At 40.8% G+C, this 16422-nt stretch overlaps 1 protein-coding gene across 1 annotated transcript in view; it reads right to left on the reverse strand.

Annotated features, from left to right (window-relative positions):
* PPEF1 (protein phosphatase with EF-hand domain 1) overlaps positions 1–16422 on the reverse strand; it is a 134901-nt gene that overhangs the window by 73810 nt on the left and 44669 nt on the right. The window contains exons 5-6 of the mRNA XM_026451893.1: positions 10756–10870; positions 6554–6600 (exon numbers count right to left, since the gene is read on the reverse strand). Coding sequence (XP_026307678.1) covers positions 6554–6600; positions 10756–10870 — 162 coding nt within the window. The remainder of the gene's footprint in view (positions 1–6553; positions 6601–10755; positions 10871–16422) is intronic.

Genomic DNA, 16422 nt, shown 5'->3' on the forward strand with positions numbered 1-16422 from the left:
AAAAAAAAAAAAAAAAAAAAAATAGTAAAATAAAGATAAGAGAAAGCAAGGCCACTAACTACTTCTAAACAAAAGATTAGGAGCCTGTAGTTACACTGATGTGACTCAATTGTAGCTTCTACCAATGAACCAGAGTCAGGTATGACATGTAATTGGGATTCAATCAGTTGTTGATGAATTGATTAGTACAAAGTATTACAGTGAGAAACAAAGACCATCACAGAAATTCCACCATTTCCTGAAGCAATCAAGTGATTGCTTAGGTCATAGTTATGCACCTCCTGTAATCTGAGCAGGCAACCTTCGTGTGTGATGCTACCAAGAGAAATCCACCCCTCCACCCCCCTCACCGCTCTCCTCCTTTGAGATGTACTTCTTCCTTTCTTCCTTATCTATTTTTATGGCCCATTACTCTTCTCTTAACAAAGCTTTCTCTTTTTTAATGCTTTTTCATCCTCCTATGCCTAAGACCCAATATCCTCATTCGTTCTATAAGCATTGCTTAAATGGATTTTCCAGATCACTGAAGCTTATTCCTTTGAAAGCTAAAATGCCTTTAAAAATTACTTTAACCATTTTGGTTGGAAGTTTTTAAAATGTGCCATTTGCTCCCTTTACTACTACTTCTTCTTTTTTTTTTTTTTTTCAGATGGGGTCTCACTCTATCGCCCCGGCTGGAATGCAGTAGTACAATCTCGGCTCACTGCAACCTCCGCCTCCTGGGTTCAAGCGATTCTTCTGCCTCAGCCTCCTGAGTAGCTGGGACTACAGGTGTGTGCCACCATGCCCAGCTAATTTTTGTATTTTTAGCAGGGACGGGGTTTCACCATATTAGCCAGGCTGCTCTTGAACTCCTGACCTCATGATCCACCTTCCTCAGCCTCCCAAAGTGCTGGGATTACAGGCCACGCGCCTGGCCCCCTTTACTTCTTAAGAGTATATACCTTATAACTTGAAACTCTCTTGACCTTGCAGGCTCATCAGTCTAAACATCCCCTCAGGCACGTCTGAGAAGGCAAGAACTCTCTTCCCTACACTCCATAGCTCCAGATTGCTGAGTATTAGTATTTCAGTTTTTTATCTCATTTTTGTAGTTCCATCTTTAAAAAAAAAAAAAAAAAAAGTGGTGCATGCCTCTAAGCCCAGCTCTTGTCGCCCAGGTTGGAGTGCAATAGCGAAATCTTGGCTCACTGCAACCTCCGCCTCCCAGGTTCAAGTGATTCTCCTGCCTCAGCCTCCCAAGTAGCTGGGATTACAGGCATGCACCACCATGCCAAGCTAATTTTTTTTGTATTTAGTAGAGAATGGGGTTCCACCATGTTGTTTGGGCTGGTCTCGAACTCGACCTCAGGTGATCCACCCACCCCAGCCTCCCAAAGTGCTGGGATTACAGGTGTGAGCCACTGTGCCCAGCCAGAACTTTTAAATTTTCATTGCTGTCATTATCTCTGACTTTTCCCTCTTCCCCTCCCACTCCCTAATCTACTGTGGGGTGGGTAGCCAGACAGGCAAACTCACACGAACCTTGTGTGACAGAAGGTTTTATTGACACTGGTTCATGGGTCTTTGAGTAAGGGGCCTAAGGCCTGTCCTGTGAGGAGGGTTCACTGGATTTGTGTCAACAATTTCAAGCGTTCAGAGACCCTTTTTACTTTAATTCTGGGTTTGGGACATATGAGTGGTAAGTGAAGGTAAGTAAAGTAGACTGAAGTTTGACATCGGGATAGGTGGGTATCACTGTCATTTATATTTATACAGAAACACTGTTTCCAGAACAGCTTGTATTCATGCTTTTAGGCTGCAGTACATTCACGCAAACTATCATCATTCTGCAGTTAAACTGCAGACAAAAATAAAAGAGACAGAAAAGGGCAAAATGCTGACTTCGGTAAACCCAGAGATCATCGGATGGCCGGGGCTTCCTCAGATATCTCCGTGTCCCAGCCTTTCATTTTCCTGCTTTTAACTTAGGACATTCTTTTGCTATAAGCTAAGCGACCAAGCACCATCACCCCCAAGCGCTACACTACCTTTCCAGTTTTGTGTGTGTGTCTGTTTTTTTTTAGACAGTTTTCCTCTTTTCCCCCAGACTGGAGTGCAATGGCGCAATCTTGGCTCACTGCAACCTCCACCTCCTGGGTTCAAGTGATTCTCCTGCCTCGGCCTCCTGAGTGGCTGGGATTACAGGCATGCACTACCACGTCTGGCTAATTTTTGTATTTTTAGTAGAGATGGGGGTTTCATCATGTCGACTAGGCTGGTCTCGGACTCCTGACCTCAAGTGATCCATCCACCTCAGCCTCCTAAAGTGCTAGGATTACAGGTGTGAGCCACCGTGCCCGGCCTTTTTCCTTTCTCTAGATAAATGAAAGTAATGTATTTATTCACTTATTATAAATTCCTTTAAAATAATAATACAGTTTCCGGGTTTTCTGCTGTACCACTGTTGAAAATACTAATGATATTGTTGATCAGCTATTTTCCCCATTGCTTTATCATTGTTGCTGTTTTCTTCTTTTTTTTAAACATAAACTTTACCATGTACATTTAAGGTATAATATATCATGATGTTACAGAATACATGCATATAGTAAAAAGGTTACTATAGTGAAGCAAATTAATATATCCATCATCTGACATAGTTACCCATTTTTTGTTTTTTGTGGCAATAGCAGCTACAATCTACTCATTTGACATGAATCCCATATATGGTACAATTTTATTACCTATAGTCCTCATGTTGTACATTAGATCTCTTTTCAGTTTCTTAATGTGGAAACTTGCTGTCATCAATGGCTCTTCCCTTGGTTTCCCCCCTTAAACCAGGCAGTTTCAAGATTCTGGTGTATGTGGTTCATTCCATGTCCAAGATGCATTTTACCTTCTTCTCACTCACGCCTGCCAGAATTCTAATCCATGGCTCTTGTACACTTCTGTTTTCCAGACATCCCTCTCACCTCTCTACCCAAATCCATCCCAAATATAATAGTGCCCTAGTCTTTCATCACTGGGCTAGCAATCTCCATTTCCTTAGCACTGTCATTGGTTAGCTCTCCAAATATATCTTGCTTGCATTTGAATGCTATATTTTCACCTTTAGTTCCTTTTATAGTACTTCTTACCACCCACCTCCTCCTGTTCAATCTTTACATTAGCACCTTCCAGTTTTATATGCTCCATATAGTTTTGCAGACAGAATTAAAGAAATATGTTAGAATTCTCTTTTCTCATCTGTCTACTTCAGAGTCCTATCCCTGATCGCACTTTCATACGAAATAAAGAAATTTTCTTTTCCAAACGCCTTGGAATTTAGTGACTACGTTCCCGATTTAATCTACTCAACTATTTTCCCTTTGATGCATTTCCCAAGCCTCTAGACAAAGAATGACCAGGTTTGTTGTTGTTCTCCACATACCCCGCCCCCTCCTCCTTCCTCACATTGTAATTGTCAACAATAGCCGGACCGCACTTCTGAACATTTGGTGAGGAGCTACCTCCCAAGTTAAATAAATCCCATCCCCCGTCCATCCTTCTACCTCTCCCACAGCACTCCAGTGGAGCCAATAGAATCTCCATTTCTTGGTCAGTGAAGCCCCTTCCACCCTGAACTTATTCAGAAAGCCTTCTATCCTCCATAGGCCTGGACTCCCTCCAGAGCACAGGAGCACTCCTAACGCCTGCAGCCCTTCTGAAGGAAAGGACCCACCCCTCCCCAGGACACCTGCCTCAGGCCCGGGAGCAGGGGAGGCTCCACTTGCCTGCAGGGCTGCTCACAGAGAAACACCCCACCACCCTCCTTTCAGGCCCATGACCTCTGACTAAACTTCCTTCTCCTGCTCCTCATGTGGGTCCATGTGGCGCCCCCTACTGTTGAACACACCTGCTTTCCAGGTCCTTGCCCACCTTATCCCCAATATTCTCTTTCACTGGCTTGGGCCGCCCATGTTCTAGGCTCCACCCCAGGGCATCCCTTGCCCTGGGACTGCTCCCCCTGCATTTCCCACCGTCCCACGGCCCTCACTGCAGTCAGCCTGCTCCCTGACACAGTCGGTCAGCATTCCAGTCCTACTATCCTCCTACTTCTCCCAGTTGACTGGCCCATCCTGGCTTCTCTTCCTTCCCTACCCAGCTTGGATTCTGTGGCTGATGTCCAGAATTGCTCTTTCACCAGCCCCCTCGGGTCCCTGCCAGCAAACCTTTGCCTGGACTTCCTACACCAACCTGCTACTTGGGACGCCTCCTACTTCCCCCGACTTCACTCTCTGTGACAGTCACACTCTACATCCTGGCTTGGGCCTGCTGAAGGCTCAGTGGAACCTCTTCCTAGGTGCTGGCTCCACCCACTCCGGGTTTGGCCTGTCCCCTTCCCTTCCAAGCTGCTAGTCTAACGCCTGAAGAGAAAACCTTGTATTTCTATCATAATTTATTATTTAAAAAATACTTTTGGATACTTATTTTATCCACAAGACAACCTCTTATGGGGTGGAAGCTCAAGATAATATTGCAGCTGAAGAAACAATGCAGTTCAAGGAGGTTGTATGGCTCACTTAAGCTCTCACAGCTTCAAAGAGCGGAACTGATTGGTCATCAAAATGTGGCAGGCCAAGTCTCACTAACGCAGGCCTCCATCGCAACTGTTTCAGTACTGACTGAGGGGTTCAGTTAAATATCAAAAGCTGAAAGAGCCAGTGCCCTATACAAAGGCTGGAATGTAGCAAAAGCCCACCAAGAGTTTTGTCTAGGCCTTTCCTGGGCCTTAAAGCATGGCAAGATAACGAAGGAATTCTTAACCGGACCTATTTAGGATTAAACAAGTTTTACTGAGGGTCTGAAGAAACTCCACAGGCCTCCACAAACAAGTTTATTGGGGGTCTAGAGGAACTCCCCAAACCTCCATGATTTAGCAGGAGACAAGATAAGGGTAATCGCCCCAGTACCTGGACCCAGTTAAATTAAGTAAATTTACTGATGCTCTAGAGGAAGGTGTTCAGGACTCAGACCTTAGTTATAGATTAAAAGAAGTTAATCACTTATGTCTTTAGGTGAATGCACACTTACACGTACACATATAGCTTAGAAGGTATATAAGCTCTGGAAAACTTTGTAATTTTGAGTTGGTCTGGTGATAATTTCCAGGCCTTCTCCCTGTAGCCAGTTACAGAAATAAAAACTCTCTTCCTTCCCAGTTCATCTGCATCTCGTTATTGGGCCATGAGAAATAGCAGCCCGATCCTCAGTTTGGTCCGGGAATAATAATGTTAGAGGCGTTTGAACCAGCGCATGCAAAAACTGCAATTACTTTTGCACCAACCTAATAAAACAGTTGCAGTAAAGAAGCCAGCTAAAACCCACCAAAACCAAGATGGCGACAAGCGTGACCTCTGGTCATTCTCACGGCTACACTCCCACCAGCACCACGACAGTTTACAAATGCCATGGCAACCTCAGGAAGTTACCCTATATGGTCTAAAAAGGGGAGGCATGAATAATCTACCCCTTGTTTAGCATATCATCAAGAAATAACCATAAAAATGGGCAACCAGCAGCCCTTGGGGATGCTCTGTCTATGGAGGAGCCATTCTTTTATTCATTTACTTTCTTAATAAACTTGCTTTCACTTTATGGACTCACCCTGAATTCTTTCTTGTGCGAGATCCAATGATCCTTTCTTGGGGTCTGGATCGGGACCCCTTTCTGGTAACAATAATAATCAGAATATATTTTCTTTCAACCCATCTGAGAAACCTATGCTATGCCCAATTATTTGGCATGCTAGTTGTGGGGATAACAGGGGTAGGTGAACAATACATGCATTAATCAAAAAGAGACACTCAGAAGACCAGTGTAAAGGGGTAAGCACTGTGAGGGCAGGGACCTCAAGATCAGTTTTCTATATGCAGTCAGTCGTCCCTGCAGCAAACATTCAGGCTGCAACTCTTGGCTTAGAGACAGAAAAAAATCCAATCAAAGAGATGCAGAGAAACTCCACGCCGGCCAAGCAGTTTTGTGCCCTCTGTGCTGGCTCTCACAAGCCAAATGCAATAAATGAAAAGGAGGCACAGCATTGGAAGAGCAACTGAGTCCAAGGATGGCGAATCAGGGGAGAAAAGAGAGCATGCTGGAACTTATTCCTTATTATAGGCAACTCCACTCACGCATAATTAGTGTGCACTGGAAGAGAAGACTGGTATGTGACATGATCATCCCTGAACAAATAAAAATAAAACAGACTGCCAGACTGCATCCCTCCCCATCCTGTACCATCCAGACATTTATGATGTAATACAGACAATATATACAATCAGGTACAAATCCTAATGGATACATAGACCACAATAATGTCGAATGAAGACCCAAATTAAAATTTTTAAAAAATTTATGAGATGTGTGTTAAAAAAAAGATATGGCTTTAGAAATCTTTGAGCCTCCTGGTTAAAAACTGTAACATTATATCTGTATTTGTACATACCTCTAGTAAAACTAACATTGTTGTCTGCCCTAAGACAGCCCTCCCCCAAGAAAAATGCTAATATTTAGCAAAATCATCATTTACCTTGTAGAAGATCATAAAAAGATCATCCAGTTTCCCATGCAAATCACCTGCAGTGCAAATGAAAAATCAGTATTCAGTAGAAAACAAGATACAATGCCCATTTTGTTATAGACTTTTAAAAGTGAAATACTGCTGATCCACCCCAAGTGTTCTCAGGGCATTGGGTTTTTAACCTATGACGATGTTAATTTGACAGGAAATTTGTCTCCATAGCACTCTTTTCTTCCTCTCCTATAGTGGGGACAGTATCTAGTGCTTCAATTACCTGTTCACTCCAGTCATTTGCACAGGGCTTTGATCACTCTGGGCCAAGCCCTGTGCTAAGGGTTTTACATGAATTATCTAGTTCAATCCTTACAACCACTCTGTGAGATGGGTTTCATCTTCATCATTCCCATCTTACAAATGAGGCTCAGAGTAGTTAAGTAAGTTATGCAAAGTTACTCAGCCATCAAGTATCAAAGCAAGAATTCAAACCCAACTTTAACTCACTTCAAAACTCAAGCTTGGCTGGGCGTGATGGCTCACACCTGTTATCCCAGCACTTTGGGAGGCCAAGGCAGATGGATCATTTGAGCCTAGGAGTTCAAGACCAGCCTGGTCAACATGGCAAAACCCCGTTTCTACTAAAAATACAAAAATTAGCTGTGCATGGTGGCGCACGCCTGTAATCCCAGCTACTCGGGGGGCTGAAGCACGAGAATCGCTTAAACCCGGGAGGTGGAGGTTGCAGTGAGCCGAGATGGCACCACTGCACTCCAGCCTGGGTGACAGAGCAAGACTCCATCTCAAAAAAACAAAAAAGCAAAACAAAACAAAAATGGAGCCAGGTTTAGTGGTGCGCACCTGTGATCCTAGCTACTCAGGAGGCTGACTGAGGTGGGAAGATTGCTTGACCCTGGGAAGTCAAGGCTGCAGTGAGCTGTGATCATGCCACCACACTCTAGTCTGGGTGACAAAGTGAGACCCTGTCTCAAAAATAAAACGAAAAACAAAATCCCCTCAGGCTCTTAGCCATTATTCTGCTCACTCACACTGTAATCCCTAGGAGAACAGCAACAGTATCTATTCTAGTCAGCATTGAATCCCCAAGTGCCTACCGTAGTACCCAGTGGATAACACACACTCAATAAATATATTTCTTGGCTAAGTACACAGCTTTTTAAAGCCATGTTTTCAATATACTCCAGCAGTAGCATCTGAAATTTAAACATTGTGAGTAGATAGTTGACATTCTTTGATGAGACACAGAAAAAAAATGAAAGCCAACGGGGGAAATCATATGAGTATCTGAAGCCATTAATTAAAAAATAAGGCCAGGTATGGTGGCTCACGCCTGTAATCTCAGCACTTTGGGAGGCCGAGGCAGATGGATCACTTGAGGCCAGGAGTTCAAGGCCAGCCTGGCCAACATGGTGAGACCCTGTCTCTACTAAAAATACAAAAATTAGCCAGGCATGGTGGTGCGCACCTGTAATCCCAGCTACTCAGGAGGCTGAGGCAGGAGAATCGCTTGAGCCCTGGGAGGCAGAGGTTGCAGTGAGCTGAGATCACTCTACTGCACTCCAGCCTGAGCAACATAGCGAGACTCTATCTAAAAAAAAAAAAATAATAATAATAATAAGTGACTATGTGAATATCCAAAAGCCCTATTTGGATAACTATTTCTAGGTAAAATATCTTTCATAAGTTCTGCTCACAAATTTTTATTCTTTGTATTCAACTTAATTACTATAGAATTTAATTTAGGAATACTTTTCCCTCAGTTTGCTTAAAATCCCACAACCAAGATTAACCAGATATATGCAAAAGAAGACTCCAAATATACTGGGAATAGTAAAATAGAAATTCTATATCACCAGCACTTATTTATAAAATACCACTATAATATTATTAGCATATTAATATCATTGTATGCTTAAATCTCATTGTTTTCATATGGTCTCACTCTAAATCTAAGGACATAAAGATGGGAGGACTCTTTACTTAGTTTAATATATATATATATATATATATTTTTTTTTTTTTTTTTTTTTTGAGACGGAGTCTGGCTCTGTCGCCCAGGCTGGAGTGTGGTGGCCGGTTCTCAGCTCACTGCAAGCTCCGCCTCCCAGGTTTATGCCATTCTCCTGCCTCTACCCCCCAAGTAGCTGGGACTACAGGCGCCCGCCTCGTCGCCCGGCTAGTTTTTTGTATTCTTTAGTAGAGACGGGGTTTCACCGTACTAGCCAGGGTGGTCTCGATCTCCTGACCTTCTGATCCGCCCGTCTCGGCCTCCCAAAGTGCTAGGATTACAGGCTTGAGTCACTGCGCCCGGCCTAGTTTAATATTTTTAACTTCTAGTTGGACAGTGAAAGAAAAACTTGTATCATGGGACGAAGGACAGAAAGATATTCCCACTGCCAACAAAAACATGAGTGCAGAATTTGTTATCATTTATAATATAACTATAGACTAAAAATCCTCATATATTTCATGCATGCTGAAAACTGTGGGGCATATTTACATGTACATGTACCAAAATGCATTTCACAATTAAAATAACAGCAAATTTTCGTCATAATCTCTCCCCCTTTCCTAACACCGTCTTAAACGGAAGGCGGTTTTGAAGTTATGGTCCCAATTTTAAATTTTATTATAAATAATCACAAAATTTTTGAAGTTCAATGAGCTGTTAAAAATGGAAAATAATAATATTCCCATGTTAAGAAAAGCCACGGGCCTTGTCTTTTCCCTCTACCAATGGTGCTACATGAAAAAGTCTAGAAATAAGTGCCAAGATGTGGAAATCTTTAATGAACGGAGATGTCCAATTAAGTCATTCCCTAATCTTTGTCTCATGATGGAAAATGAACCATCAGGTACATAATGCGAGTCAGGATGGCAGATGTGGGGCTGCCTCTAACCTGGGATACAGAAGACCTGATTTTAATTCTGATCCTGCCATTTTTCTGTCTGAGCTTCAATTTCACCCATAAGAGCAAAGAATAGACCAGAGAACCCTTCAGTTCTCACACTGTGGGATTCTAGGACTGCCCTGCCCTGTAATTAACGTGTGTCTTCTTCCAGATCCTTCTAGCAAGGATGAGTCTGTAGTGGCTCCCAGTGAAACACAGGGGAGCGTATCCCATTCTCAGTTTGGGCTATTCTATATATCCTAAGAGCACACCTAGCCCTGGCCTCACAGGCTTCACAGGGTGGCATGGCTTTCTGAGCCTCATGACCCGAAGTCTCTATTTTCCATGAAAAGTAAGGCCAGGTGAGGCCTTGAATAAAAGACCCCCACTGCTGAGATGAATCATCTGCTAGTCAGAGATGTGATGGCCTGATGAGGCTGGAAATGAACCATTAGAGACTCTTCAAAAACCTGAGTCAGGGCATGTCATGACGTAGGCACTGCTACATCAAGTCCCTGCCACCACTATCAGATGCTAGAAATGCAAATACTTTAATTAGATTGTCAAATTCACTTCTACCTGCCAGAATAAGAGAAATGCAGACTAAAAACTGATTTGGAAAATAACAATCACTGTTTTGTAACCTACAGGCTTAATTAGAAGTTAAGGGAATTGCTGTTCCTTCCACGCACCCCACTCTCAAACAGTTGCAAGCATGCTGAGCACCAACTGTGATGAATTTCAATGCGTACTGTTTCTTGAAGCAATATCCTGCCAGGCTGGCCTATATGATAGCAAAATCTCAAATCTTGTTATTTAAAAGAACAAGAAACAGATTTCTGGGACATTCCCACTCTTCCAAAAGCTGCAGAGACCAGTTGGAAAAATCTAAAACAGCAGCCAAGGGCAGAGAAGAATTTAATCTCCACCCTGCCTTGGGCTTTTCTCTTCCCAGCATAAGTGGCATGCAGAGGCCCACCTAGAAAAAGCAATGTGGAACAAAGATAATGAGAGCTAGACGGAGGGCAAAGAATGCTTATTCCACCCATGGGTGGTTTTTCCATATTAAAATGCTGTCTGCCTTTATAAAAAGCTATGAGCTCTTTAATTTCTCACATAATTAATTCCTGCCAGCTGGTATGCAAAACAAAGACAAGATGGGGAACAGTATTATCATGATAGATAATTCTATATTAACATTTTTCCCTTAACACAGTCCAATTTACACAGTTTTCAAGTTAGGCAAACGATGTAGGACCAAGAGGCTCCTAAATATTAATTTGACAACTCTGGTCTGAAACTTACCACAGATTGTTAACTCTTTGGAGGGAGAAGTTTGTACATGAGTGAAATTCGGCATTTGCTTCAGGACTTTCTTGGTTTCAAATAGCACCTCTAAGACATAATGGGCATGAAGTACCTGTGAGGGGGAAGCAGAGAAAACAGATGTAATGAACAAGGAAGAAAGACATGACTGTATAGAAAACCGTAAAGGTGGAGCATGTGCGCACGTTTCAGGTCACTGCATTTCAGGATAACCTCTCAATTATTCTGAAATAGATCATTCTAGCACAGTGTCTGGCATATAATAAGCCCTCAGTGGACGTGTGTAACTGAAAAAATGAATCATTATCCCAGGTCCTTAGAGCCCAAGAGAAGTGAAGGGAGGCACGCCCTTGCCCTAGGGAAACGTGCAGACAAAAAGCCAATTGTAATAATAAAAGAGAAAAAGAAAAAGGAGAAGGAGAATGAACAAAAAATTATAAATACACGCTCCAAAATATAATACAGCATTGATGTGACCACCACACAAATTTAATGTATTTTAATAGGTCAAAACTATTTAGACCTATTGCCATATTGGACTTATGCTGTCCAATATGGCAGCCACTAGCCACATGGAACTATTGAGCATGTGAAATGGAGCTAATCTGAATTGAAATGTGCTGTAAGTGAAAAATTCACACTGGATTTTCAAGCTCTTTCCTTTTTTTGTGGAGGGGGAAGAGATAGGGTCTCACTATGTTGCCCAGGCTGGTCTCGAACTTCTGGCCTCAAATGATCCTCCTGCCTCAGCCTCCCAAAGTGTTGGGATTACAGGTGTGAGCCACCACCCCCAGCCACATGTAATCTGTTGATTCCCAACACTGGCTTCAGTGTTAACTCAGCTTGTCATTGTAGTTTTTCTGGTCCATTGGTAGTACTAATCAGAGTAATTGTTGTCTAAAGGGGCAGTTTTGTTTTTTAAAAAAGCTAAATTAACAAATATTAACTGAGAATATATTGCAACAACAGAAAATTATTATGAAAATAATTTCTCTGGGTCTTTGGATTGACTAAAATGATTTTGGTCATACTAGTCCTTGCCTATAAGGCTATCTTTCCATAGCATTAGATTATATTTACAACTGCAATATTAAATACTCAAGATGATTAACTCGGATGGCAGTCTCTCCATTTATAAATATACTCAGGTTCAATAACCACTTAAATCAAATAGTCACATTATTTTAAGTTAGAGGAAAATACTACCTTTAAAGAATATTTATTTTTAAAAAAGCAGTTTTAGGGCCAGGCACAGTGGCTCACACTTGTAATTCTAGCACTCTGGAAGGCCGAGGTGGGCAGATCACTTGAGGTCAGAAGTTCAAGACCAGCCTGGCCAACATGGTGAAACCCCGTCTCTATTAAAAATACAAAAATTAGCCAGGTGTGGTGGCACGTGCCTGTAGTCCCAGCTACTCGGGAGGCTGAGGCAGGAGAATTGCTTGAACCCGAGAGGTGGAGGTTGCAGTGAGCTGAGATTGCGCCATTGCACTCCAGCCTGGGCAACAGAGTAAGACTGTATTTCAAAAAAAAAAAAAAAAAGTAGTTTTAAAATGGAGAAACAAGTCATTTTTTTAGTTGAAATAAAGTTTTAAATAGTAGACATGGGTAAAATAATGAAAAGTCATTTTCCGTCTCCCCTAGATCTTATTCCCCTAATCTCTACCCCTAGAAACAGCCACTGTTAAAAGTATCGTATCTTTCCCAGAAATATTCTATGTGTTTGCAAGCATACAAAAATCAATATAACCACAGATGAATACTAAAATGTATGTATAAACATATAATCCCTTAAATACAATGTGCTATATCCATACAAAGTAACATTATTCAGCTAAAAATAGGAAGGAAGTACTGATCCATGCTACCATGGATGAACCCTGAAAACATGCCAAGCAACAGATGCCAGGCACAAAAGGCCACATATATTGTATGATTCCACTTATAGGAAGTGTTCATATTAGACAAATCCATAGAGACAGAAGGTAAATTAGTATTGCCAGGGGCTGGGGGAGGGAGAAAATGGGATTGATTGCTAATGGGGTTTTGTTTGGAGATGATGAAAATGTTCTGGAATTACATAGTGGTGATGGTTGCACAACATTTTTAATATACTAAAAACTGTTGAATCATACACTTTTTTTTTTTTTTTTGGCAGGGGGGACAGAGTCTCACTCTGTCGCCCAGGCTAGAGTGCAGTGGCACAATCTCGGCTCACTGTAACCTCTGCCTCCTGGGTTCAAGTGATTCTCGTGCCTGCGCCTCCTGAGTAGCTGGGATTACAGGCACATGCCATCACGCTCAGCTGATTTTTGTATTTTTAGTAGAGATGGAGTTTAACCATGTTGGCCAGGCTGGTCTTGAACCCCTGACCTCAAGTGATTCGCCCGCCTCAGCCTCCCAAAGTGCTGGGATTACAGGCGTGAGCCACTGCACCTGGCCTCATACACTTTAAAATGATTTAAATGATCACTTCTATATTAGATGAATTTTTTCTCAATTTTAAAAAATCAAAATATACATGATCCTTACTTTTTTTTAACTCTGTACACTGTGTTGAACCTTTTATTCTTCCCTTAATAACAGTCTTTTCATTTTTATAAAGTCAGAATTATCAGTCTTCTCTATTATGGCTCTGTGGATTGATGTATCTTTTACCTCCTTGAACTCATATTAAACATATTTATTTTAACTCGGAGTCTGATAATGCCACTAACCAAATACCCTACAGGTCTGTTTCCAGTGTTTGTTGTTTGCCTCAGTTTTCTTTCATGTGTCTTATAACCTCCTATGCTTGGTTATATTTGTATTGAGTTCTGGAAATTGCATATGAAAAACTGAGGCCAGGTGCAGTGGCTCATGTCTATAATCCCAGCACTTTGGGAAGCCGAGGTGGGAGGATCAGTTGAGGCCAGGAGTTCGAGATCAGCCTGGGCAACACAGTGAAACCTTGTCTCTACCAAAAGCTAATAAAAAAGTAACTGGGCATGATGGCATGTGCCTATAGTCCCAGCAACTTGAGAGGCTGAGGCGGGAAGATTGCTTGAGCCCAGGAAGTCAAGGCTTCAGTGAGCTATGATAGCACCACCACACTCCAGCATGGGTGACAGAGTGTGACCTTGTCTTTAAAAAAGAAAGAAAGAAAGAAAAACTGAACAAACAATCTCAGGCGGATTGTCTTCCAGAGAGGACTTAAATTTGCTGTTGGCAGGTGGTTAGGAGCATTAGCTATCTAAGATGATCTCAATTCAATCTCAGGAATTACATGGTTCATTCCAAGCTGTTCTTTGATGTCTGAAAAGCCAGTCTTCCAGTTCACTCTTACTCCTAGGTATGCCCTGTAGGGTCCTAACCTGAGAATGAGGGTACTGGGGTGATGTCAGAGAAAATGGTCATGTAGGCAACGCTAAGGTCCCATTCCTCCACAAAAACATTGACAAATCAAGCAAAAACAAACAAACAAACAAAAAAACCCTGTCAGAATCAACTTTGTCAGAATTCTGGAAAATACTCAAAGTTTATAGCAACCAAACAGTGAATCAAGAAAAAGGAAACTGAACAATGGTTCAGCACAAGCGGGAAGTAAAGACTAAGATTTGTAAATGGCCCAAGGAGTTGAAGGAGTGCTCCAACACAGAGCCAATCTGCAAATATGTATACATTTTTTCCTTTCTTTTTTTTAAAAAATCGCTCCTGGTGTTCAGAGAAATCTCTGTTAAAACATTAACTTAACACAAGCTAAAAAGGTACAGAGATTTCAGAGACCGCACACAACTAGACCTAATAGATATCTACTACACATTCTTCCCAACAAAAGTAGACTATACCTTGTTATCAAGGACACATGGAACATTCTCCAGGATAGACCAGATGTTAGGCCACAAAATAAACCTCATCAAATTTAAAAAGACTGAAATCATGCAAAGTATCTTCTTCGACCACAATGGAATGAAACTAGACATCAATAACAAAAGCAAAACTAGAAAATTAATAAATATGTAGAAATTACACAACATACTCTTAAAAAACCAATGGGTAATACAATGATCACAAGGGAAATTAGAAAATACTTTGAGATGAATAAAAATGAAAACACAACATATCAAAACTTATGGGATACAGCAAAAGCAGTGTTCAGAGAGAAATTTGTAGCTGTAAATGCATGCATTAAAAAAGAAGGATTTCACATCAATAAACTAACTTAATATTTTGACAAAAAAGATAAGAATTAGAGTGGAGATAAATGAAATAAAGAATAGAAAAACAATAGAGAGAATCAACAAAACCAAAAGTTGGTTCTTTGAAAAGATCAACAAAATTAACAAACCTTTAAGCTAGACTGACTAAGAAAAGAAAAGAGAGAAAATGAAAATAACTAAAATCAGAAACTAAAGTGGGGACATTACCATCAACCTTAAAGAAATAAAAAGGGGTTATGAGAGAATACAATGAACAATTGTACACCAACAAATTAGGTAACTTAGATGAGATGAACAAATTCTTAGAAACTCACAAATTACCAAAACAGACTCAAGAAGAAATAAAAAATCTGAACAGATCTAGAACAAGAGATTGGATCAGTCATCAAAAACCTCCTAATAAAGAAAAGTCCAAGACCAAATGGCTTCAATGGTGAACTCTACTAAACATTTAAATTAGAATTAACACCAATCCTTTTCAAACTCTTCCAAAAACAGAATAAAAGGAAGCAATTCCTAACTCACTCTATGAGATCAGTATTACCCTGATACCAAAGCCAGGCAAAGACACTACAAGAAAAGAAAATTACAGACCAATATCCCTTATGAAATAGATGCAAAAATTCTCAACATAATACCAGCAAACCAAGTACAACAGCATTTTAAAGGGATTATATACCATGGCCAAGAGGGATTTATATTTACAAGGTTGGTTCAACATAAGAAAATTATTCAATATATCACACCACATTAATAGAATGAAGGGTAAAAAACACACAATCATCTCAATTGATGCAAATAAAAGCATTTAACAAAATCCAACACCTTTTCATGATAAAACCACTCAGAAAACTAAGAATTGAAGGAAATTTCCTCAACATGATAAAAGACTTTTATGAAAAACCTGCAACTAACATTAAACTCAGTGGTGAAAGATTGAAAGCTTTCCCCCTACGATGAGGAACAAAATAAACATGCCTACTTTCACACTGCTATTCAGTATTGTGGTGGAAGCTCTAGCCAGAGCAATTGAGCAAGAAAAAGAAACAAAAGGCATCCAAATCAGAAAGAAGGAAATAAAACTATATTCACAGATAACATGATCTGGTATATAGAATATTCAAAAGAATATACCACACATGCACACACACGCACACACACAGACACACACAAACTACTAGAGCTAACAAGTATATTCATCAAAGCTGCAGAGTGTAAGATCAACGCACACATAATGAGCAATCAAAAAAGGAATTAAGAAAACAATTCTTTTTATAATATCAACCAAAAGAATAAATTAAGAATACATTTAACCAAGGTGATGAAAGACTTGTCCACTAAAAACCACAAAACATCGCTGAAAGAAATTAAAGCATAAATAAATGGAAAGACACCATGGATTGAAAGACTTATATTGTGAGGATGGTTGAAAGACTTATATTGTGAG

Source organism: Piliocolobus tephrosceles, chromosome Y (assembly GCF_002776525.5).
Source record: "Piliocolobus tephrosceles isolate RC106 chromosome Y, ASM277652v3, whole genome shotgun sequence".
Classification (NCBI taxonomy): domain Eukaryota; kingdom Metazoa; phylum Chordata; class Mammalia; order Primates; family Cercopithecidae; genus Piliocolobus; species Piliocolobus tephrosceles.